At 36.3% G+C, this 25,032-nt stretch overlaps 2 protein-coding genes across 2 annotated transcripts; both read right to left on the bottom strand.

The window, feature by feature from the left end:
- Positions 1–392: 392 nt before the first annotated feature.
- rhcgb (Rh family, C glycoprotein b) lies at positions 393–12,998 on the bottom strand. Its single transcript, XM_066667529.1, has 11 exons — positions 12,767–12,998; positions 8,973–9,165; positions 8,099–8,249; positions 7,687–7,834; positions 6,373–6,539; positions 5,944–6,081; positions 5,078–5,214; positions 4,218–4,342; positions 3,887–3,960; positions 2,959–3,035; positions 393–1,333 (listed from the first exon to the last, which is right to left on the bottom strand). Exons 1-11 carry the CDS (start codon positions 12,978–12,980, stop codon positions 1,300–1,302), a joined length of 1,458 nt encoding a protein of 485 aa, XP_066523626.1. The 5' UTR covers positions 12,981–12,998; the 3' UTR covers positions 393–1,299.
- An 8,317-nt stretch (positions 12,999–21,315) lies between these two features.
- Positions 21,316–24,240, bottom strand: gdpgp1 (GDP-D-glucose phosphorylase 1). Its single transcript, XM_066669169.1, has one exon. The coding sequence runs from the start codon at positions 24,076–24,078 to the stop codon at positions 22,990–22,992; it is 1,089 nt and encodes a 362-aa protein (XP_066525266.1). The 5' UTR covers positions 24,079–24,240; the 3' UTR covers positions 21,316–22,989.
- Between the last annotated feature and the right edge of the window lie 792 nt (positions 24,241–25,032).

A 25,032-nucleotide genomic window follows, 5' to 3' on the forward strand; every position in this document is an offset into this window, starting at 1 on the left:
TTTGTAGCAATACATCTTCTTCTGTTGCACTGTCCCAACTTGATTCCATCAAATTTAAGATGGGCAAGTAAATAAAAATAAAAAACTATTACATATTTTTTATATTTGAAATATATTCTGTGTACAATTTTTCATATTTTTATAGTACTATTTTAATTTTACATTTTGCACAGAATCCCAGCTATTCTGGAAATGTTGTTTGTAAAATTAATTAAATTAATTTAGTCTGCATAATACAGACAATAAATTGCCATTTAAAACACTGGATTAACCAAATAATGTTGAATTTAAATCACATTTTTATTTACAAATGCATGTATATATAAGTGACAGAAATAAAGTATTTAACCTATATAAAAAATTAAGGACATAATGAAATCTCTTACAAAGTAAGAAAGATCCAAAAAGATGTACGTTATGGAAATTGAGATTGAATCTATATGAATTCATTCATTAAATGTAAATTCAATTATAATATATGATTCTAGACATTAAACAATATAAGAGAGAATCTAGGGATTAATACCTTGTTATGTTTTGATGTATAACTGGTATTAATATAATTTCATATAAGAAATGACAATTACATATGTATCTGTTTTTGAACTCACACTAATATATGTTTTAACTGTTAGCTTAGATTATATAATTTATTCTTTAATGCTTTACACATATATTTTCTGATTAGTTACCAACAACCAAGCAGTGACGAAACTGATCAAACAAAACAAACAAAAAACATACATCATTTTTTTTCCTGGATTCTTTTTAATTTTTATTTTTTTATCATTTGAACTCATTCCCTGATCTTTGTTTTGTGTGAAAATCTCACTACAAATGGGCCAATAATAAATATGGCTTTTAGGAATTTTAGGAATTATTTTTTTCTGTGGTAAAGTTTCCATTTTGGTGAAACAGTTCTTTGAACAATAATAAAATGTTTAGAAATAAAGCCATTGAAATACTAGAAGTTTTCTTTAAAAAACCCTATGTGAAGAACAATTCACAAACAGAATTGTGAATGGATATTCTCCATTGAATGGCAGTTCTAGATAAGGCTTCATCTCAGTCTGGGAAATAATCTATGTGCATAAGTACACAGCTTCAGACTACTTTTCACACCGACTGAATTTATGATAAGTCTAGAGAAAAAAAATAATAAAGATGAGTATTTGTGAAGATGGGCGCTTTGTTTGATGGGAAACTGTTGAGGAGTTGTTTCTGGACTGATGTAAAATACAGGATGGACCTGATGGCTTGAGAGTTTTGGAGTGAAGTCTGGAATCTACTGCTCCAGGATTAGTGCTGCTCTACAGTGAAGCGGGTCTCAGTTCTGTGAATGAAACAAAACGTGCAGTCCGCCTTAAAACACAGCTCTGTAACAGTCATTGGTAACAGTGGTAACCGTGCGCCATCTTGTGGTCCGAGAACTGTAGCATACAATGATAATAAGCCCAATAACCTGGCGTCTTTATTGGAGTTAAACAGATTGTTTTTATTGCTTCACCTGTAAGACTGCTATAATTAAATCACTGGGATTAATGCCATACATGGATCATATGGTCAGGGGAAAAGGATAACTGGTTTTGACACTTAACAGTATAACATTGAATATTAAGCGTAACATTTGGTATAGTCAGAGGCGAAAAAAAAATGCAATCTGTAATAAAACACTTTAGGAGCTTGTGCCTACTGATTGACACAAAAATACAAGAAATTAGCAAACACGGGCTCTAGAATTGGCTAATATACTTACTAGCTTGTAATGGTAGCATACAAGCTAACATCAGAGACATGCTCAGGCGGCCTGGAACAATGGCATCTTGGGGTTAGTCATCATAAGCTTCATTAGCTAGAGGATTTATTAACAACTTTTAACAAAATTAATATCTAGCCTTGCTACGTTTAGTGGTCATTCTTAATAGTTGTCAGAGAAATAGCTTGAGCAGTGTTGATAGGATAGAATTTTTTCAATGTTCATTATTTTAAGATAAGATCAGGTTCATTATTATCCAGGCAAAACAAACAAACAAAAATCTTACTATGGATTTTAAGAAAGCAAGTCATGCATCAATTTACAGTTTTCCATTCTAATCTTTAAAGCAGTGATGGACAGTATTTGAGCATACTTTGTTACCAAATTATAACAACTGTGCATCTGTATTTGCTTAAAGTTGGTCTAATTATCCTATTGCATTAAAATGGGATAAGCAGTACTTTATACTTCACTAAATGTACTTTATCCATCTACTGCACATATATTTATCACTCCTGAAAAGTCACCATGGCCTAACAGTTCTGCTCACTGACAGAAACCACCAAGTATACACCCCTGATTTCTCAGCCTCACATCTCCAGAATCCTGATAAGAATTCAAATTTATGATGTGGGAAATTAGTAGAGCTCTTATTTTCAATATAGTGGGTTAAGCTCTGACCCATAATATGTGCTAATATCAATTTGTATAGAATATGTTTTTGTTAAATCAAATTACAGATTAAATGCCTTTAAATACATTTGAATGTATTTGTGCCCCTCTCTGGGTTTACTGCATTAGGTGACACCAATTCTCTCCTTGCAGCAGAATGGGGTTTAATTCCCTGCTCAGGCAGCACTGCCACACTACACTATAGCTATAAGAGTCCTCGATTAAGACTCCTGAATGCTGTATTCAACTATCTCTGTAAAATGATTAAAAATGGTAAGCTGCTGTGTCTGCAGAATTATATAAACATAAATGTAAATTTAAAAGAATTACAATTGGAATTAAAATCATTCGTTTACTTTATGCCATATATATTTGCAAGTGTTCATTACACATACAAAAAATATTAACCTTACATTTAGCAGAAATGATACACTACATGCTAAATACACAATAGTCTGGAATTAAACTTTCCTGATGTATTACCATGTTTGCCTTGTTTTAAATATCATTGCATTAATCTTGTTTCTTACATCTCTGCATTCTTGTTGGCCACTGAGTGATTAGTGTACTGTAAAACTGGTTCAGCATTGTCATCTTCTTCAGGCACCTGAATGAATAAAAAAATTATAAAGATTAATTGATTTAAAAAAAAAACGAATGACACAGAGGCACAACAGGTAGTGTTGCTGTTACAGCTACAGGGTTCTGGGGTTGTGTATTTGAGCTCTCATCCAGGTGACTGTCTGTGAGGAGTACTCCCTGTGTCCTCGTGGGTTTCCTCCTGGTGCTCCGGTTTCCTCCCAGGGTCCAAAAACACATGTTGGAATGTGTGAGTGAGTGTGTGAGTGAGTGTCGCCCTGCAAAGGACTGGCACCCCCTCCAGGGTGTGTTCCTGCCTTGCACCCAGAGATTCTGAGTAGACTCCGGACCCACCACAACTCTGAACTGGATACGTGGTTACAGACAATGAATGAATGAATGAATGAATGAATGAATGATTTAAAAGCATAGGCAAGCTGACACACACACACACACACACACACACACACATACAAACACATATATATTTACAGGATAAGATAAATCTTTCAGACACTTCTTCCGTCACTTCCCTCATCCACATGTTTCAGTGAGCCATACAATTGAAAGCCGAGACATTATGAAAGCAATCATTTTTAGAAATGATAACACACACCTACAAACACCTACTGGCCATGTGGGTTTGTCCAGTCCTGAGCTTATATAACCTTCACTACAGTCTGAAAGGTGAAGAGTGACTCATACTTAAACTATCAAGTTTATTATGTTTAAGTATGAATATACAGTAGTATATTCATACTTAAACATAATAAACTTGATGTGACTTTTCCAGAATCCTCCAATTTATTTATATATATATATATATTTTTTTTTTTTTTAATTTATATATATTTGGATTTGAATTATGTGTAATCTTACCTCCCAGTAGACTTCATCATCAAAGCAGTTATCATCTGTGGGATCTCCCCACAGTGGCATCCTCAAGATCAGACCTGTAGAGAAAAAATGCTGATTTATCATCTATCTAATCTTCACATCAGATGTAAACAAACAAACATAAAAATAGACCGATCATATTTAGAAGATACAGGATAGTGCTAAACTAATTTAAATTCATTTCCAAGAAATGTGATTTAATTATTGGATTGCACAATATAACTCCCAATTATTAGTTTTACAAACACAATGAAGCATGACTGTCTGCTTATATCCATGAGCCATTAATGCCTGCTATTTAACTTTGACATACCAACAAATGTTCCACCTCCTAATCCCAAGCACAAAGCCACACACAGTGCAGCTGCCTGGAAGCCACCTTGCATCGAAGGAGTCCTGTTCTTGAACGAATCAGTAAAATCAAATGTGTCTCTCAATCTGTAAAAAAATGAAAAAGAAAAATAGCCACTTAAAATGAGCCCTCCAGAATGAAGAAGAATCATACATTTACTGACAGTCACCTACAGGCAGAAAAACAAAAAGTAAGGAAGATAAACATTAGCATCTGTCCTATAACATGGCGTCTCACAGCCAATTAATCTTATACACTCATAGACCAATGTTTGTGTGCCCTGCCATTGGTAATTTGTTCAAGTATAAATACTATAAAGAATCTTTCATTTTCTCTACTGAGCTTTCTTCATGTAAACAGCCATTGCACTGACAAGTAGTGACCTGAATGCTTCAAAGATTTTGTATTAAACCTATTTTAATAAGATTTCTCATTTATCGCGGACCCACACAAAATTTTAAAAGAATATTAATTAACATCATTCAACATTAATTATTATTATTATAACTGATTAGAACTGATTGCTCCTTTAACATCTTCATTATTGTAACATATTTGTTGTTTATTTTTATTATGCAATTTATGCACTATATAATACAAATACATTAATAAAATCCCATACTGAAGTTCATACCTAGATACATTCATAGGTTTAAAGGAGGTTTCATTTATTCTGCCTCAGAATATATAATTTGAACTGTTCAAACTTTGCATAGCACTGTGTAAATCTATAAGATGATATCTCTGTACCGTATAGAAATATTTATATATAATATATAATATTTATAATAAGTATACCGTACAATTTGGACTGAGCTTACCCTAATTCTCCATATACAGATTCAGTAGCTGCAGCAGCTGATATAGCTCCCACAATGCCCCCTATGACACCAGGCATACCGTGAAGGTTATGAATACCGCATGTGTCATGGATCTTAAGCTTCTTTTCCATGAAGGGCTGGGAGAAAAGAAGAACATTTACATTTTGATATTTCTGTCCACATGACCAGCATTGCTGAAGAAATGTCATGAAAAGATTAACAAAATTATTTAAGTTTGCTTAATAAATGCCATGGATGTACTGCCCTAAAGGAAGGGTAGTTTCCTTAAAATGTAACTATACTGTGACTGTGTAAAAAGTATTGTTAAATGAATGTAATTATTGTGGCTTAGGATATTTTTACTGAGTGTCTATGTGATTTCATTAATATAAAAATGATATCAAATCAATTTGTTTGATGGTACATAGTTAAAACTGTTCTGTTATGATATTATTATTCTAAAGTTTTATAGGTTTCAGGAAGCAACAGGTTACAGGTGTGTAGGACGGTGTATTAATAAATAATATACAATAATCCAGTTCAACAATGATGAACAGAGATGTAGATGACTATATAATGGTTGAAAAAATACTTAAAACTATTCAAATAAACTACAATTAAAATGTAAGGATAATATCATGCTATTAATAAGGCAATTCTTATATATAGTGCAGTATAATAGTTATCATTTCACATGTGATTAATGTTCTCCAGCAATATATAAATCATACCTGGCTTATCTGTAATGTATGAGATATTACTGACTAAATCAGTTATTTATATGTGACTGCAAAAACTTAATATTAGCTCGGATTAGTAACAGGACAGTAAGTCTAAAGATTAAAAAAAGGGTTAAGAGCTCTTACTGTTAGAAATAAGTATCCAAGTGTGGAGATGAGCCCACAGAAGAATCCCACTATTAGAGACCCATACGGCATTAGCATGAACTCAGCAGCAGTTCCTACAGCAACGCCCCCGGCTAGGGTGGCATTCTGGATGTGTACCTGGAACAAAGCATCTTTGAAGTTATTGCCTGGGCAGCTACAGACCACAGCTGATTCTAGGGTATTAGAGACTGGGAAAGTAAATAAATAAATATAATTTAATGCAACTGGCATAACTGCTCTGTTCATCTCTTCAGTGTTGTAAAGGAGGAGACCTTTTATGTAGCATGGGATCCCAGAGGTGCTATCTTGTCGACAAAGCATAATTTCAGGCCAAGCCAATAAGTCATGGTTATGCACCCAATGAAAACTATTACTGTTAGTAGCACTGAAAGACAGGTGACCGATTACCATGTCCAGTTTTCCATGCTTCTCATACAGACTGGAGATGGCAAAGGTGGTGAGAACACAAGCGGCCAGGGACAGGTAGGTGTTAATGGCTGCTCTATGTTGACCATCTCCATGGTTACAAGTGGCCGAATTAAAACTGGGCCAGAACATCCACAGGAACAGAGTCCCTATGACAAAGAGTTAAAAATTAGGGTAACACTTTCTATGAAGCCCATATTTATAAGCCTTTATAACTACAGTTATAACCGTTTATAATTTGGTTATAATGCATCATAAACATACTTATAAACTCTAATAATGCCTCATAAGGCTCTTATAATGAACTAAAATTATTTATCTTGTAAATTATAAATATGTAGTAACAAAAGTATCGCTATTCATTATAATGCCTTTTAAATGGATAATAACCTGTGCATAATTATAAAGCACCTATAATACATCTTACCAGTTATAAACACATTATTAATGCTTAAAATGTATAATAGAGCACATATTTATAAGCCATTATAAAGGAAATGATAGCTCTTTGTAACTTGGTTATAATGCTGTGTAAGCATACATATAAACTCCAATAATGCCTCATAAGGCTCTTATAATTAACTATAATTTTTATTTACTAACTTATAAACATGTAGTAACACGTGTCACTATTCATTATAGAGCCTTTAAATTGGACAATGACCTGTGATAATTATAAAGCATCTATAACACATATTAATGATTACAAACACATTATAAATGTTTAAAATGTCATCATTGTAATTCTAGTTAACTATAAGAGCCTTATGAGGCATTATTAGAGTTTATATGTATGCTTACGCAGCATTATAACCAAGTTACAAAGAGTTATCATTTTCTTTATAATGGCTTATATATATGGGCTGTATTATACATTTTAAGCATCAATAATATGTTTATAATTGGTAAAATGTATTATAGGTTCTTTATAAATATGCTCAGGTTATTATCCATTTAAAAAGCATTATAATGTATAGCGACACCTTTGTTACTACATATTTATAAGTTACAAGATAAATAATTATAGTTCATTATAAGAGCCTTATGAGGCATTATTAGAGTTTATAAGTATGTTTATGAAGCATTATTACCAAATTATAAACAGTTATAACTGTAGTTATAAAGGCTTATAAATATGGGCTTCATAGAAAGTGTTACCAAAATTAGTTTTACCTCATTCTTCTGGAACATATAAAAACGCATACACATTTGTGATAAAGCGCTCTATTAACAGAACAAATACATCAGATAACAACTTAAATGTCCACTTCTATTAGAACCATGAAGGATACTTACCAATCATGGCAAACACATCAGAATGGTAGACTGACCCAATCAGCCGATCACTGTCCTTCAAGTTTGGCCGATAAAGGACCCAAGACAAGGCCAGGCCAAAGTAAGCTCCATAGACATGGATCACCATAGAACCCCCGGAATCTTTAGCCTACCAGATAATAATTGAAAAACAAAAAGGAAAAAATATATTTTCCTTTTATATATATTTATATATTATTTATATATTTATATATTATATATATTATATATATATATATATATATATATATATATATATATATATATATATATATATATATATATATATATATATATATATATGAAGGCTGGAGCATTATAGGCATAGTAGTAGTAGTAGTAATAATAATAATAATAATAATAATAATAATAATAATAATGTGTTTAGACTCACGTGTAGGATTTCAGTTATAATATATTCATCAACAGCAAACAAGGTGACCTCAAACAGGGTCATCACCATCAGCTGCACAGGGCTGACTTTTCCCAGTACTGCTCCGTATGAAATCAGACAACTAGCCGTACAAAAGTCTGCATTGATGATGCTAGAAAGATTGAAAACCAAGCATACATCATTTAAATGATAAAGTACAATTATTATTATTATTTTTTTTATTATTAATTTTTTTTACTGTAAGGCCATAGAACTACACGCAATGAACCACACTGGATAAAATGATAGAACATGTTGTGAATCTTATATATTTGCTTTGGAATTGTAAAACAGAGCTGAGGAACAAAGTCCTTTAGGTTCGAAAATTGGTGATTTTCCAGCTCAGCTGTGAATCAAATTCATTTCAAATTTTTTTAATTGTAAGATTTGTAAAATATATGAGTAAACGTGTGTCGCATTTAAGAACAACACCTTGTACCTCCAAAACCATGACTCTACAGGAGAAGGGATATCATTCTTTACTGTCAATGCAAGTTATTATAACATTGTCCTATTTTACGTGATTTTGGAAGATTTGTACTGAGCCATTGGACATGAAATTGTGATGCAGTTTAAACAGTAGCTAATATTTTAAATTTTTCTCAAAAAAGAAATAAATAACAAGCACAGAGCCACAAGGGCTTTTTTTTTTAATCCCAACAGCAACAATATGAAACGTTAATGTAGGCTGAGATTGTTCTCGTGAAAAATGGCAGCAGGTTATTTTAATGCTAATGAATCTGTTCAGAAGAGTTCTGATGACCACTCTATAAAGTCAATGAGCACAAATAATTAGGTGTACTAATATGCTCATAATTTTGTGATAATAGCCTACTTTTTCACACCAATTTTGATGAGCCCATCGGTGGGGTCGATGTGGGTAAACCAGCCTTGCATGAGTAGAGCCCACTGAAGCCCAAAGGCTGCAACAATGAAGTTGAAGCCTACGGCACCAAAGCTGTAGCGCTTCAGAAACGTCATGAGGTAACCAAAGCCCACAAAAATCATGACATGGACATCCTGAAAACCTGAGGGATGAGAGAAAATGTAAAGCATACTCTACACAAAGTCAGTCTTTTATTAAATAAATGTTTTAACACATGGTTTCTAGTGGCCATGCAATAATGGACTTAAAGCAGCTTTGTATCTTTCTTATCCTGTACTGGATAAGCGGTTACAGACAATGAATGAATGGATTAATCTGCTCATCTTAAGGAAAAATCTAATTGTTAGACAAGTATGTCACAGGAACAGGACTATGATCATTAAAGGCTGTTGCAGTGAATAAGTAGAGGTGAGCTAAGACCTTTGGTCAGGAATGTAAGGAAAAATATGGGCTAAGAGTGCTTTAGAGGCTTTGTTCTATATCATTTTAGACAGAAACTACACGTAGGGTGCTAACTGTATGTTGTCAATCCTGTCTACCTCAAGATGTGACTGGCAATTATAGATGCAACACAAGGACATCTATATCTCAATCTTGCAAGAAGGACTGGGACTGTCTGTGCTGACTCATTTGACTGCTTCTTATATTATAGCTGAGGCAGGTGAATGAATCTACTGATGCAGGTAGCACTATTTGTAAATTATAAAGGATCACATATTTGCACTATCAACAGTCTTTGTGAACTTTTATCACTGTCAGGGTCTTCTAGTCCTTCAAAAAAATCCTAATGATTTGTGGGGACTAGATTTCAGTTTGTTAGCTATAAGGGCAGATAAAGCCAAGCAGCCTCTCTCTGGTTACAACATCAAGAGCTGGACTGGGGAATATAGAATTAGAGATTAACTACCAGAAAAAATATGATTTAATAGTGGAGTTAACCAATGGATTTTCATTGTTTTGATTAACTTGAAAGAAAGTGAGATCATTTTTGTGAGATGAACAGTCAACCCTCGCCTTCTGGATGCTCTAGATCTATTTCTTACTGCAAATGTAGAAGTCTAACCAAGCTTCAATCCGTTGCTAAAAATGTAAAACAGCATCTTTGCATCTTAAGTTTAATGGCTAATTAACTATTTAGAAGGGGTGTGTAGAGAGCTTTCGACACATACTGTATAAACATCAAAGGATAAAATTAATTGTATAGGACAACCTTTGAAAAACTGTCTCTAGGCCCTATCTGGAGAACTATTTCAGACCGGTCATGAGGGCAGTTTATATGTAAACAAAGACACACTTGTGTGGCAAGCCTTTCAAACCTCCAGTTTGTTGATAGTGTAACAGAGGCCAATTACTCCCAAACAGGGGAACATACACAGTGCTTCTAAATGCCACTGTATGTGTGTAAATGCTACTTTCTGAAACAAGACACACTGTACTACATGTCAACAATCTGTATTTACTAAACTCTCCAAACTGTTCTCATTACCCTTGGCATTGACACAAAGCAGGGTGACATTATGACAAAGTTTATCCAGGAAAATAAAGAGACAAAATTCCATTTCAATGGTTTGTAATTAAGAAGATTAATAAGTAGTTTGTCTCCCTTTACTGCTGTAACAACTTCTATTCCTCTGGGATAATTCTGTGAGGAATTATTTCATAGTTCTTTTTCTCCACAAGTCTGTTCTGGGAACTCTAGTGGAAGCTTACCATTGAGCATGGTGATCTTATGCGTTCATCTATTTCTACAGAGATTATACAAGCCATGTGTTAAAACACTGAACAGTCAAAAATTGTCGCTGATGAGTGAACGTTAAAATAACTCTTTTTAAGTGATGTTACACATTTGGGCATATAGTGTAAGAGCAATGTGCAATAACAGGCTTTCTAAAGAAATTCTTTTTTTGTCTGTTCCATTTCTACATTTCTAACATGACTGAATACTGACTGATAGCTGGACATGGACAAATGAAGAAATCTTTCTCAAAGGACAATTTCACTTCTTTGGTAACTCTGTAAACACCCAAAACTTATTATTATTATTATTATTATTATTATTATTGTCATTTGTTGGTATTATTAAATAATAATTAACACATTATTTCATTTCAATTGGTCACGTTGTTAAAGATAACTTGCATTTAAAAAATTATTTAAAATAATTTATCAATTCATTAATCACCTTATTAATAAGTGAGATAAACATATCTTTCATAGTTTTATAGCGGGAATATGATCAGTTCAAAACCTAACCTTCAAAATAAACTTATAATTTTTTTCTGTGTGCAGACAACCACCTACTTCATGTTTGAATTTGACACATTAGCTTTGTTAAGGAATCCCTAGAAGGTTTCCAAGAAAAAATATAACATTTAGAAAAAGATACATCAAGATAAACAAAGTCATATAATAATAGAAAGAGTAGAAGTATAGCAAAGAATATTGTAAAAAAAAAATAATAATAAAAAAATAAAAATGAATGGGAGTGGGTCATTTGTCACTGATGGGTCACATCACAGGTTTAGTAATCAGAGCTGTGATGTAAGCAATTCTTATAACTACATTACTTATAGCTATTATATGAAATGGTTCTAAATATTTTGCCTAACATCAGAGATATTGAATCAAGGACAAAGTATCTGCATTATGTATAAGATACATTTGAGATATACCTTTGAGGTTTCCTGCCTAAATACACAATATGAACAAATATTTTGACAACTACTTATCTAATATTTCTTCTGAAATTAAAGGTATTCATTAGTAGTTTGTCCCCCTTTACTGCAGCCACAGCTACTGCTCTTAGAAGCTGTTAGACTAGATTTTGTGACGTTTTTGTAAGAATTTGATATCATTCAGTCATAAGAGCATTAGTGAGGACAGATAGTGGTACTGAATGATTAGTTCTAGATGACAAACGCCACTATAACTCATCCCTTTGCACATCTCTAGCTGATTCTAGGCATGGTCATCTGTGCAGTTGCTCTATTATAACAGCATCCCATTACAATTCTCATATTTCTATAGAGACTTTACAAGCTGCTTTAACTTTAACACCAGAACCTAAAAACCTTGATCTGAAGGATGTGGCTGGACATCGACGGCTATACAATGTTAACTCTGCAATGGGAACTCTGCAGTATTAAATTTAGTTAAATAATTTATTGCATGAAATTTAAATGAAATTGGTTACATATTCAAAGATAATATTATGCTTTCAATTATGTATTATATTGAATATAATATCATAATTATTATAATCTAACATTCAACATAACCTTACATTTTTTTACTGTGTACACATTGTGCAGATGACTATTGTCCAGCTTTGTCATATTGACATACTAGCTTTGTAAAGAAATCCTTTGAGTGCTCCCCCAAAAAAAGCATAATGCCTACACCTACATCAAACGTCTGGGCAAACAGTTATGTAAGTGTAGTCAGAGAAAGAGAGGATGAAATCAGAGCTAGAGACAAAGTCAGAAGCTTAACAAAAACAACTTCTAAACAAAGTCATTCAGAGTGGTTTGACAGGAAATGTTATGAGTCAGAATTGTTCACAATGTTGTATATCATAGTATATATACTATATATATATATTAACTACACATTTGATGCCTGTAATTCCTCTCAATGTTACATAATGTTATTAAACATTTTGAATGTAAAATGATATAATATGACATGAAAAACATTAATCACAACTCATTAAAGCACATCTGTAAGGAAATGGAGTCACTTACTTGGGTACCTGAAATAGAAGTCATTATCAATATCTGTTAGATTTTTTTTAATTTTGTATTCTGGCCAATGAGCGTCCACCTCTTTGTCGTATCGGACGAACACGCCGAAGAGGATGATCATGGCACATTCCCACACAATGCATATGGCTGGCAAAGTCCACCTGATTTTGGTGCTTTTGGGCCCATCACAGTAGGGCACGATGCAGTTCCCCATTTCAGAAACCGGAATCACTGAGAGGATGGAGAAGAGTGAGAAGTGACGAGGAGATGGCCTTTTAAACTGGGGGAAACAGAGGAGGAGGAGGAAGAATAAGGGGAGGGGCAGAGAGGAACCATTAGTAACTTACCTGACCCATGAGAAACACTGCTTTACCTGAAATCATTTGAAAATAACATAGTAGATGTATCAGTATTCATAGAAAAATATGAAAAGGTAAGGGCTATATGGAAGCCCAGGCCCTTGGTATCAACTTGTCAGTGACAACTAGAATCATTATTTATCTGAAGACCTAAATAACTCTTAAATTGTCTTAAATGTAAATCTATGACTAAATGTAAATCCATGATCTAAACTAATTTTACTGATTATTAACTCACCAGGTCCCATTACCTCTTATTAAATACACATGGAATAATAATGATGTTATTCTAAGGAAAGGTATAACCTTTATAATCATTAACTGACACCACAGGAAAATGCATGTAATGCTTATTTAACACATGACATTTTTCCACTCCATTAATGTATGAATTCTTTCAATAGTTATTATGTCTTCTTACAGTCTGAAGTATCATCACATCAGGAACAATATGGGCATAAATAACTGTCTGTGCTGCCTCTAATTATTCAGAGAGGACAGCATATTTTACAATAATACAATTGTTGTGTCCAGGATTAAATCTGAGATGTGATAGTACACAACACAATTCACCAGGGTGCTCACCGAGTGCAAATAGATGACACAGGTCTCTTCTGACTAACTAGTCTTATTCACAGAAGCTTTCACATGGAAATAATGAGCATTTGCTGCCAGAGGCTCCAATAAATCTCTCCTTTAACAAAGAAAGGAAAGGATGAGAGAAAGAAATGCATTCAGAGAAAATTTGGGACACTGTAAAAAAAACACTGTAATAAAATGAATTGCAAAATGTTACAAAGAAAAAAAAATTGATAAACATGACACTGATGCTTGCTTCTGACAGTTAATTCTACCCCTATGCACCTCTGGAACACACACATCACATTAATAATGCTCCTGTAGTTGAGCATTACTCCTGTGAAGATTGTCAGAGGAACAGATTTTGTAACTTCATATGAAAGCAAATAGATACCAAAGATGCAGGGCTTTAACAGAACACATTATACCCCTTTTCCACAAGTTAACACAGGTCTGTAACATATTTTAGTCAGAATACCACAAGAATCAAGCACCACAGCAAGAAGGACCTAGCAAGAAGAAGCAGACAGTGGGGTGGTACAATTCTAAAGTCTCTGTATTTGACATCAGTATTTGACATTTTGTCTCAAAATGCATTAAATGCAAAAAAGGCATTTAAAACGCTCCTAAATTTTGCATCATTTTGAAAAATGAACAACACTGCAACACAGTCTCATCAGGCATAAGGTGTCATATTGCATTGAGAATAAGAAAAGGTTGGTGAATTTGTTTTACTTCATTTTGAAAATATTATTTTAATTATCAATGGACTATATCAGCCAAATTATTATATGCCAGTGAATATTTACTAACAATAAGGCACACTACACAATATAAAATTTAAATTCATAAAGAAATAAGCAAATAAATTAAATCCACACAGGTTCTGAGTTTTTAGCTTGTTCTGATATTTCCATTAAAATGATTAATGACCAAATCACTTTCTGCCACAGTAAGGGTCAGGCCTGGGCTAAACCACTAGCCACTGGAGGGAAATGCAACACACCTCACCTGGGCACTGAGCTTTGTAACGGGGGTCCAAACTGAGACAAAAACTGTTGGGTCTTTATATTAAAGTTCTGGCAAGCTGGTAATTTCAGCATGCAGGAAAAGTGAGCACTTGAGTCCCTTTAAGTCTATATCCTCTGTGCTTTAGTCTGCTTGTGAAACTTAGACACTTAAGCTTTTAACCCAGACCCTGTTAATCCATTAAACACACCTCTGATAGCTGTTAACTTGCTAATCTTACAGCCTCAGGGTTGTGGAATGGGGATTGTATGGATTTTTCTCTTTTGACTCTTAAATTTTCTGAACTTCTCAAGTAGCTCATTGTTTGTGTCCGGTTTCACATACCCTCAGTCAATAGCACACTCGACGCACCTGGGTTAATTCCCCCTCAGGGTGAGCCACAACATTACAGGTACAAAACTGAGGAATATGATGTGGATATATATAGTACCAACAAATATAGCAGACATATTTGAACCTGCATTTGCCTTGCTTTAGTCCATGTTTATAGAAAACAGTGTTAGAAACTACCTGATTTACAAAAAAAAAGAAAAGATTTGTTAATTCAATTGAACCTTTATTTAAGTGGCAAATATACATAAAAATATGTTTTATAGATCATCTAGCAACTCAAACCACCTAGTGGTCTGAAATGTTATTATACATTTATTTTATTAGTCTTGCAAATTCTTTATATATCTACATTAAATCAAACAAACAAACAAAAAAAACATGTTTAAAGGACCATTATCTAAATTATCCTAGACCCTTCCAGGCAGCAGCATAAAGAAATGTATTGGCCACTTAAATCCCACCCCTGGTTACACAGGATAAAAAGTACAAGGGTGCTTGATAATGACAGAGACTTGTTTCCACTGAAAGGGTGCCACTAAAAAATTAACTACAGTCAGTTCCACATGCCATGACTTTACACCACTGCAGAATCACAACGTGCTGTTATTGGAATTTTAATTATGCGTGGCAAAAGAGTTTCCACTTAATTTAGCAATACTGATTCCTAGCTCTCAATGTTCGTTTGCATTTTACAGTAAAACTGTTTTTATTTGTTTACCATTATTAATATTGTCAGATATGAAAATGAAGCAAATGTCGTAAGTGTATGTCACTTAGCCCTGGCTACCTGCATGACATAGTGGACAACGTCACTGTATCACCTTGGCTCCTTAGACAATGTCAGAAGACTGTTGCTAGTACTAGCAGCATTGCACCCCACCACTGACTCATTTCACCTCCCTGTGTTCGATGCAAAGCACTTCATGGAACTGGTTTGTAACTCACTTACTCATTCACTTGTTGCATGTTTTACTGTTTATCATAAAGTATTCATAATTGAACCTAATGATATGGGTCCTGACCCACCATGACCCTGACCTGGAAAAGCAGATACAGACAATAAATAAATGAATGAAGGAATGAATGAATGATTTTATGTAATAACTATTTAACTGTATTCATTACAACACATATTTTGAATAAAAAATATTTTCTGTGTCCATGGGTGCTGTTCATACCAACTTGGGCTGTATGTAATCTGTACTCAGCAAACCAAACCAAAACTAAAGTGAGAATGTTAGAAAGTGCACAGAAATAATGCACCCCTGGCTATTTTCAAACCTCTTGGCTATGGCCAGCCAGTGATGTAGCAGAAAGCTCTGGTTAATACATTTATTTATTTTGACCTGCTGGTGTATATACCACTGGCTGGTCAACAAAAGGTTGCACATTGTAATATTTCATTGGACCTTATTTAGATTTCATTACTGGTACAAAAAAAGAAGCTTGTACTGATGACAGGAGAATTAAACCACTCCACAAAGTCTTCTCCTGCTGAACTGCTGGTCCTCCCAGCCAAACAAGCTATTCTCCACAACATCAGCATCAAGCTAGAGTCCCTATCAGTGGCTCCCACCAAGGTTGTAAGAAACCTGGGTGTCATGGTTGATGACCAGCTGCCCTTCGCAGATCACATTACCGCTGTAGCTCGATCATGCCGCTTCTCCCTATTCAACATAAGGAAGATTAGGCCATACCTAACTCAACATGCAACACAGCTCCTTGTTCAGACGTTAGTAATCTCCCGTCTTGACTATTGCAACGCCCTCCTGACAGGTCTTCCGGCCTGTGCCGTGAGACCGCTACAGATGATCCAGAATGCTGCAGCACGACTGGTTTTCAACCAGCCTAAAAGAGCACATGTCACACCCCTATTAGTTGAGCTGCATTGGCTACCCTTAGCTGCTTGCATCAAATTTAAATCACTAATGATGGCCTTCAGAGTATTCACTGGTTCTGCTCCCATCTACCTCAATAGACTCTTAAAACAATACGTTAGCGCCCGCACTCTCCGTTCCTCAAAGGAGCGCCAACTAACACAATCAACCCCCCCGTACAGGTCAGTCGAGGCTATTCTCATCTCTGGTACCACGCTGGTGGAACGAGCTTCCAAGCACTATCAGAGCAACAGAAACCCTCTCCGCATTCAAGAAATCCTTGAAAACCCAGCTCTTCCGAGAGTATCTCTTGCACTGAAAGTCTTTCTTTAATGCACTTATTACTTCCTGGCATATTGCACTCAATGTAAGGTATCTTCTATAAATTGTGCTGTAGTTTGAATGTTAGATCCTCTTTTGTAAGTCGTTTTGGATAAAAGCGTCTGCCAAATGCATAAATGTAAATGTTCTCCAGCACATCCCAGACACTTTCATTTGGGTTACACTCAGGGTTCTGTGATGACAGTTCATGTGTGAGTGTGACACTCACACAAAAAATGCTCTTTAGTACCAGTCCTGTGGGTTCTTGTCACATTGTGAATTTGGAAATGCTCTTGCTTTCACTATTAAACACAGTCAATTTGTTGTTATTCTATGTGACAAGTGATTCCACATTCCTTCTGGGTTTGAATAACGCACTGAATAGTTCTTAACCTAATTCCAGTCATTTCAGAAATCTCCATAGTTGTTTTCCTTGTTTGACACAGGCCATCTGAAACACAATAAGATCTTTTCATGGATCACGGAAAATGTCTTCTGACACTTCTGAAGTTAAAATCTACTCTCTGCATGAGTTAGGGTTAAAAGAAATGTTACCAAACTTAAAAATAACTGCAGTAATTTTCCAATCACAGGATCTTAATGTTTTGCATATTCTTATTCTTATCTCTTCATTTCATGTTATAATCTGAAGAAATATCTGTGTTCTTCCAGCCTATGGCATTATATTTTTTTCAGCCCTGGAAAAAAAATTCCCACACATTTTTTTAACTAAAATATTTGTATTTTATTTTATCATATGTTTATATACTTATTTATTTAAATTGATTGACTTATTAAAAAATTAATAACAAAAATATGTGTTCCATTCATCACAAAATGTTCAAGCAAAGTAAAAAAGCAAGTTTGAAATAGTGTAAATAAATGGGTTGGGGTTTTTCATAAGCTTATTTTCACCACACACATGCACGAGGAAGTGTGGGCAATGATCTGCAACAAGGGAACAGCGGGCAAACTTTTACTAAGCTACAGGACTCTTGGCTGGGCTTCAATGGCAAAATGAATTCTGCAAAAAGATCTTGGCCTGCCTTCTGAGATAAGGACAAACACAACATTTTGACTGGGTAAGCCTGTTCCTTGGAGAGAGATTCCTGGGAAAATAAGACAAAAGCTGATTAATTTTCTTTTCTTAGCATCAGATCATATTTCAGCCTTCAATGCTACACTGACATGGATGACTTTCAACCAGTGTATGTGGTTACTTCATAATATACATTGTTAAAATATATGCAACACTGAAAACAGGAAAGAAAAAACTGTTACATGCTTAATGTATGCCAAACAGTACGTAGAGTTAGAGAGATATCCAAAATAAACATTCGAACATTGAATAAATAAATTTTTTTCCTACTTCATCTATATATGAAACATGGTGAGGGTAGTGTCAGGGGAATATACTTTCAAACTGGCTCAATCATCTTCATTACTGATGCAGCTAAAGAACTAGTTACCATAATTCAAAGGATTGTTATTGCATGTTATCCAGTTTAATACAAAACATATTTTAGATTTTTTTTTTTTTTAATCCTCCTGCTGTCCCAACTGGAGGTCACTTTTCACTGTAACTTATTTGAACCTATGCTGAAATGCATTAACAAATAAACCTGTTATGACAGCATTCTGCCACGACATGATTAAAGATGCTAATAAAACATGCTACTTGAGAAAAATGAAGAAGGTGGATTGCTCCAGTATTACCACCTGGGTTTTAAATGAAGATGAACTCACAACTGCTTTTTTAGCTGGATGTGTCTGTATTCTAATATTTTGTGAGGATGAGACACTAAGACGGTTTCCTTTATCTTCACCTACATCAGATTTTGTTTCAGTTTCTTTATGGTCATGTAAACCTAAAACCATGTTTCGTGAGAACACATACTCTTGTCACATACAGGGATTAGACAATGAAACTGAAACACCTGTCATTTTAGTGTGGGAGGTTTCATGGCTAAATTGGAGCAGCCTGGTGGCCAATCTTCATTAACTGCACATTGCACCAGTAAGACCATGTGCATCCAATGGTTCAAACATTGTATCCTGAAGGTGGTGCCGTGTATCAGGATGACAATGCACCAATACACACAGCAAGACTGGTGAAAGATTGGTTTGATGAACATGAAAGTGAAGTTGAACATCTCCCATGGCCTGCACAGTCTCCAGATCTAAATATTATTGAGCCACTTTGGGGTGTTTTGAAGGAGCGAGTCAGTTTTCCTCCACCAGCATCACGTAGTGACCTGGCCACAATCCTGCAAGAAGAATGGCTTAAAATCCCTCTGACCACTGTGCAGGACTTGTATATGTCATTCCCAAGACAAATTGACGCTGTATTGGCCGCAAAAGGAGACCCTACACCATACTAATAAATTATTGTGGTCTAAAACCAGGTGTTTCAGTTTCATTGTCCAACCCCTGTACATCACATAAAGGAGGAGTCTTTTTCTTCTTCCATCGGCTGTTTCTGTCAGATTATTGATTTGGCACAGATTTTACGCTGAATGCCTTTCCTGACACATGAAGGAGGAGTAAATTACAAAAACCAAATGTATAATGAAAAGAAGAACCGAAAAGGCCATTTGTATTTAAATGTTTTCTAAAATGAAAAGGAGACATTCTGAATCTTTAATAGGAATCATTTTATCATAGAAGAAAGGACTGATTTCTAAAGCAAAACGGCATACAAGCATCTGTTTTAAAAGACATTAAATCATTTTACAAAGTCACAATCATGTAACACTTTCAGCTGACCCCCACTCATCTTGAAATTAATCAGTCCACTCTGCTTTCTTAATCACACAGCCAAGCTCTCCCCAAACAGCAACATATACAGAATACACTGCCATGGCTTGATAACAATTTACTAGGAAGCTGCAGTATAGTAGTTAATAAAAAGAATCATCACCAAAAATTAAGAATAAATAAGGATTTTTACACCATCTACAAACCAGTGGAAGGTCGATGCTGACTAGTGCCAGATGACTATGGCCTGCGCTCAACAGTGTAGTCAATAAAGATCTACTGAACAGCAGTGGCTTAATGTAAGGACTAGTGCTTATAAACTGAAGAGAGACATAGTCACTGAAGTGAGAGGCAGTAGCTTGCAGCTGGTCAGTCACCACTGAAAGTGGTGGACAGCAATGAGAAGTGGAGCAGGGTGTTTATCACCACATTCTTTGTATCATACTACACTCTTAAGTAGCCATGTGTGTGAAGAATTAGTCAAGTCTTGAAGACTGGCGGCTCTATATAATCTCGGTTCTTCAACAAAAGACAACGATGCCTATAATCTGATAAAAATCAGACAATGGGTTTCATTACAATGACAATCTCTACTGTATACAGCTATGTCTGTACTTACCTGACCATTATTTCTGATAGTGTAATACACGTTTACATATTGTTAATTGATTACACATTGCTGTTGTAATTTCTTAAACGCTAATAAGCACCAGTGAATTAGTAGGACGTATTTTACTCTGCAGGGAGACAGCAGGTTTTAAGGAATGCAATATACACTTCAGGAAATCTTTAACTTTGGCCAAGATAGCGTGAATGGGGAAATAAATAATTCTATAGTAACACTCAATCTGGCGTCTTGATGACAGCTGAAGACCAGTAGAGAGAGAAAACACAGGTAGAATGGATTTAAACACATTTGAAACCTCAATTCTTTTGTGTACGTCATGGACTCATGATTTACTCCTTGGTATCGGCATGGTCTCAAAAATCAGTACGTTACTCACATGAACATGTTTCCTTAAGGGACCTTTACAGGTGCACCTCAGTAAATTAGGATATCATCCAATTAATTTATTTCAGTAATTCAATTCAAAAAGTGAAATTATACAGATTTATTACAGAGCGATCGGTTTCAAGTGTTTACTTATTCTACTGTTGATGATTATGAAAACCCAAAAGTCATTATCTCAGAAAATTTGAATATTATATAAGACCAATTTAAAAAATGATTTTAATACAGAAGTGTTGACCTTCTGAAAAGTATGTACAGTATATGCACTCAGTACTTGGTCAGGGCTCCTTTTGCATGAATTACTGCATCAATGCAGTGTGGCATGGAGGTGATCAGCCTGTGGTACTGCTGAGGTGTTATGGAACACCAGGTTGCTTTGATAGTGGCCTTCAGCTCGTCTGAGTTGTTGGGTCTGGTGTCTCTCATCTTCCTCTTGACAATACTCTATAGATTCTCTGTGGGGATTAGGTCAGGCGAGTTTGCTGGCCAATCAAGCACAGTGATACTGTGGATATTAAACCAGGTAATGATACTTTAGGCAATGTGGACAAGTGCCAAGTTCTGCTGGAAAATAAAATCTGCATCTCGATAAAGCTTGTCAGCTGAGGGTAGCATGAAGTGCTCTAAAATTTCCAGGTAGAATGGGACTGACTGCTTTTTTTACTCATATGCCTAGTGTATAAACACCAAATGGACAAGTGAACATGGTTAAAAACCTCAATTTGACTGAAAAGAATATTTCATGTTTGAGTGTTTTATGCAGGAGTGTGTTGAATGAGGACCACAGATATCCTGCAGCAGGTATAGGCTTTCTACCCCCAGTGACCACAGAAATGCAGTAGTATCTAACATAGAATAAACACACGTATGTTCTGCTAGTTCAAGTTCATTTATGGCTGTTTTAGAATATCCAGATAAAGACATTTCCAGGGATGACTTTCCATTGGCAATAATTTAATCTAACACTAGCCCTGCCTGGGTCCAGGAAACCAACACTAAATAATCAAAAATATAATGTATAATGTTAAGGCATTCTCAAGCCTTAGGCATAACAACACATCTGAATATACTGTAAGCATTCAGTTTAAATCACTGTCCGCTTGTTAAAATCTTATACATCAATCACAGACCCACAAAGGATCCACTTCCATTTTGATTTTCATATTTCTGACTACGGATGGGCGGTATCCACATTTTTCATACCATAATACCGTCTCAAAATATTATCTCTGTATACAGTAATACCGTGGGGAGGGGGTGCTCTGTCGGTCTGCGCTGAGCCTTAAATATGTGAGCACCAAGTCGAGTGAATTTAGCTAAACACAGCCCGATAGTGAACACCGACACACGTGTTAACGATAAAAACCCGTTTCTGGGAGAGCAAACATCAGCAACTGGTGCTGAAGTAAAAGAAAAGTTAAAAAATAAGTGAAATAAGTCAGTGTACACTGTTTAGTAGAATTGTAGAATTGTAATGGGACATTGGAGGACTTTAAAATGACCATATTCAATGCTTAGAGTGGGACTGGGTTATAAAGCCCCCTAATTTGGACTGTGTAGCAGTGAAACTGTGCTTTTTGGAGCATCCTCCAATACTTCTGGGATGCACTGGAGTAGAGTGATCCAAACTTATCAGCACATTACCAATGTTTACATGGACCAGGGCAATCAAGTCATCTCAGAAATGTTCCAGAAAGTGGTGTAATGTTTTTCCAGACGAGTAGAAGGGAGAGTGAGTGCAGCAGGTAGCGTCACAGTCAGTCACTCAGTTCCAGGGTTGTGAGTTGCTGGGTTAAAGAGACTGATGCCCCTTCTTTGGTGTGTTCCTGTCTTGTGCCCAATTTTCAGAATGAAGTGGTTACAGTAGATGAATGAACTATTACATATTAATAGGAAAACATCTCTCCTCTGTCATTCAATGGCCATATAGGACTAACGGATCTGGGTGTACACCATTTATAACTTTCCAAGCACTCGTTTCTCCAGCTGTGTGAACTCGTGGTCGCTGAGGACGTATCTCTGGACGATGGCCTTTACTCCGTCCTCGTCGATGGTGTTGAAGTCCTCTTTGTTTTTGAAAGGAAGATGTCCAGCCAGTTCACACAGGGCCACGTTGAAGGCGGACTCTTCTTTGGCGCCAAAACAGGAGACTCTGGGCCAGATTAAGACCCGCACACCTCTTCTGAGGGCCGAGGGTCTTTGCTCTGCGTATGGGGGGCATCCTCGGGTCATGAAGAGGTTATGGGCGATGTTTTCTTCCACGAGGATGTCCGTGAGTCTGCACACGGCTCTGGCCGTTTGCTCCAGGTCCTGCGCCTCCGTGTAGAACAGGAAGGCTCTGGGGAAAGAGGGGAAACGGTATAAACCCTTCTTCGGGGACAGAGTCTCGGTGGGCGCCCACTCGACTTTTAAAGTGTGACTGAGGTAATATCCGTGAAGATGTAGGTGATTAACCGAGGCGAAGCCCCCCAGGCTGTTAAACCCGACCCGGTAGCCCGGGTCTGAACTCAGAAACACGGTCTCAATCCCGAACCGGACCGCCAAAGGCGTCAAGACCTGCGGATAACACCGGGCCGGCTCGGGTAGCAGCAGGCTGTGTCCCAATTCCAGCGGGCTCACGTTAATGATCACTAGACACGAGGGGGAGCCGGAGGAGCCGTTCTGTACACAGCTCTCCGTGGAGCTCGGTCCATGTTTATTTCTACACATCTCAAACAGAACCTCCTCTGGCTTTATTTTGTTGAAGTTGAACTGTAGCGGGTCGAAGATCTGCCTGATGCTCAGGATCTCCTGAGGTTTCCGTCTCTCGATTCCTCTCTGTATGTTGAGCTGAGCCACATAACCCGCTTCACCGGGTAAAACCCTCGTCTCTAACTCTCCCAGGTGATATCGGAAAAGCCCGCGACGCATCTTCTCTGACCACCCGGACCTCAGGGCTCGGTCAAACCTGGAAAGGTCTTGAGTCCGCTGTTCATATTCAGACCGGCTCACATCATGAACGAAGTCCTGATCGGTGTAACTGAAAATGGGACCGTGATCCTCCATGGCCAGACCGCAACTGGATGGTTTCCGCGCTTTAAACTTGACTACACTCTATATTTTATCACTTACAAGTCATACCAGACCTACAATCCGATTTCAAAACCACGAAACCCACCTTTTCCTCTTCTCCAAGTGAACCAAGAAGTTACCTCGCCCTCACTTGTATTTACATTCATTCCGTTCTCTGGAATACGTCACGACTATCCGCGCTGCTGATTGGTCAAAACAACCCGGCATGGCCACGAAACAGGGCTCCGCTCCAATAAACGAAATGTTCAAACAAGGGCGCCTAGGTAGTGCCCAACTTTATATTCCACAGAAGACGTTTCAGTTGCAGTGCACACCGTACCAGGCTTTCGATTACAGAATTACATCAACCACTACTCAGATAACCGAGGAAACATCCATCTTTGTTTAGGAACAACATTAAAAAATGAATTAATCGGTCTGAGGGGAGCGCCTGTCTGTGCTAATGTAGTTCACCTGCCTAACCACCAGAGGTCGCCCATCCTGAAATAATGTTGCAGGGTTTTTCACAACGGTTTGTAAAACGCTTGTAATGGCGCCCCCCAGTGGCCAGCTACTGAACCACAACAGAGACAGTCAGTCCATCTCTGAGTGCATTTTTTTTCAAGCACACGATATACATAAACTGATACAATTGCTAAAGTAACAAATTTAATCATGTATTTTTGATACATGTTTAAATAATAATCTTTTATTCACGTTTTATTATTACACATTATAAAGTTTATCCATCCATCCATCCATCCAGACCATTATCTGTAACCGCTTATCCAATTTAGGGTCGCGGGGGTCCAGAGCCTACCTGGAATCATCGGGCGCAAGGCGGGAATACACCCTGGAGGGGGCGCCAGTACTTCACAGGGCAACACAGACACACACACGCATTCACACACACACTCACACCTACGGACACTTTCGAGTCGCCAATCC

The sequence above is a fragment of the Hoplias malabaricus genome, chromosome 4 (assembly GCF_029633855.1).
Source record: "Hoplias malabaricus isolate fHopMal1 chromosome 4, fHopMal1.hap1, whole genome shotgun sequence".
In the NCBI taxonomy this organism is placed as follows: domain Eukaryota; kingdom Metazoa; phylum Chordata; class Actinopteri; order Characiformes; family Erythrinidae; genus Hoplias; species Hoplias malabaricus.